Raw genomic sequence first — 2094 nt, 5'->3', positions numbered from 1 at the left:
AGTGGCTTAGTGATCACATAGGACCCGTTTGTGATAGCTTTAAGTACTTTTTAATCATAATTTATAAAATACTACCTCCGGTCCTAATTATAAGACCCAGTTGACTTATTTAAAAGATTAAGAAAGTAAGTTAAGTTAGTTATTTGTAATAAATAAGTGTTGTCATTCCTAAAATATCCTTGCTAATTAAGTATATTGGCTAGAACTATAATTATTATAAGGATTATCTTGGAAAAAAATACATAAATATGAGAGACAAAATGGATTGGGGTCTTATAATTAAGACCAAACAAAAAGTCAAACGGGGTCTTATAATAAGGATTGGAGGTAGTATGAAGTAAATATGTTAAAAGAATTCTGTCTCAACTTACGTAAACTGTGCTTGTAAATAATTTTGATCGTGATGCCAACAAAGCCATAACCTTTTAGCATGTAAGAGGTGGTGTGACCAATTTTGTCAAAAGCATTCCAGCCACCGGCGGGAGCTCTAGTGGAGTGACTTTCCCTTTAAAATGAGGGGCAATTTTGTAAGAGTACGCATATTTTTAAATTCCATTTTGATCTAACGAGTGATTTAATGAGGATTTTGGAAGTTGGGACCACTGGCGTATGCATATTTTAGAAGCATTTATTTGTAATTTTCACACACTATTATACCATAGGAAAAAAAGAAAAAAACAGAGAATTATAACAAAATTGAAAAAAATTACGTATAAATTTTAATAACAAATAAGTATTTATCATTTTTTATTTTAAAAATTGTTATTTGCGAGTTGCTTTGCTGTTATTACTGTAACTTTTTAATAATTATATTTTTTAATTGGGATTTTATAGCCACTCTCTGTTTTTTTTTTTTTTTAAAAAAAAGCAAATGCCTGCACTTAACTAATGATAAGAACGCCATTAATAATGCACACTGCGACGGGAGCGAGCTCAACCCAATCGTCAGAAGTGCAAACGACGCAGGCCTTCCCGCGCACAAAGCGATCTCTCTCCCTGCCCTCATTAATCAATGCCTGAGAGCATGAAGAGAATCTAAACCCTTCAACTGTCCCCTTTTATTGGAAGGCTTTTCTTCGAGGGATTTGTTCGTCACAGTCGAGCACTATCAAGCCGATGATCATGGACGACAGAGTCGCACCATTTCTTCCCGAAGAAATCATAAGAAACATTCTCAAACGTCTTCCTGTAAAATCCCTGATGCGATTTCAATGTGTGTGCAAACATTGGAAAAATCTCTTCAAGTGTCCATCTTTCATCGCTGACCACTTCCACCACTCCAGCCATCAAAACCCTCTTCTTCTTCTCCAACCGGAACGCGAAGGTCAATATATTTCTCATTTATATTTGCTCGATCGTGAGATGCAAGTTCATGATCTTTCGAACTTGTTTGATGCCATGCGGATCATAGGTTCCTGCAATGGCTTGCTCTGTGTTGAAATCGATGTGCAAGGTATACATCCTCCTCTCCTTTTTTTGCTTAATCCGGCGACAGGTGATGTCATAATGTTGCCCAGGACTGTTGATGATTTTGAATGCGAATGCCGTTTAGGATTTGGGTTCAGTCCCATGGTTAATGATTACAAGATAGTGAGAACTTATGCTGAGTATAAGGATTCGATTTATCAAGTGGAAGTGTATTCATTAAGCACTAGGTCATGGAAAGAAGTAGAATTCGATTACATGGCGGGTACACGATTTGTTAATGATGCTATAACTGCTAATGGATCTATGTTTGGATTGGGTTACTAGAAGATTGGGAGATGGGAGGAGATGATATTGAGGTGGTAGTTTCATTTGACATAGCATTGGAACTGTTTGAATTTGTACCAATACCTGCGTTAGGTAATAATGCAATGTTTCATATGATGGTGTATGAGGACAAACTTGCTATACATTCCCTCGTTAGGGATGCAGACCCTGGTTGTATATTTGATTTGTGGGTGATGGAGGAGAATATTGGTGCATCTTGTGGGGAGAGACGAAGTTGGACTAAGATATTCTCTAGCACCTGTTCAGCTGTTGGCTTGTTTATTCCATTTCCATCCATTTTTTGGGGGGATGAACTTGTCTACAACATTCATGAACTACCTG

General features: G+C 36.9%; 1 protein-coding gene across 1 annotated transcript; it reads left to right on the top strand.

The window, feature by feature from the left end:
- The first annotated feature begins 1092 nt into the window (after window positions 1-1092).
- LOC114715253 (putative F-box protein At3g16210) lies at window positions 1093-1752 on the top strand. The gene is made up of 2 exons (XM_028900046.1): window positions 1093-1453; window positions 1553-1752. The coding sequence occupies exons 1-2, from the start codon at window positions 1117-1119 to the stop codon at window positions 1750-1752; spliced, it is 537 nt and encodes a 178-aa protein (XP_028755879.1). The 5' UTR covers window positions 1093-1116.
- The last annotated feature ends 342 nt before the right edge of the window (window positions 1753-2094 follow it).

Source organism: Neltuma alba, unplaced genomic scaffold, assembly GCF_004799145.2.
Source record: "Neltuma alba isolate B1F8T4 unplaced genomic scaffold, ASM479914v2 tig00011580_pilon, whole genome shotgun sequence".
Lineage (NCBI taxonomy): Eukaryota > Viridiplantae > Streptophyta > Magnoliopsida > Fabales > Fabaceae > Neltuma > Neltuma alba.
The sequence above is the reverse complement of the archived record's forward strand: the minus strand, read 5'-3'. Positions and strand labels throughout refer to the sequence as shown.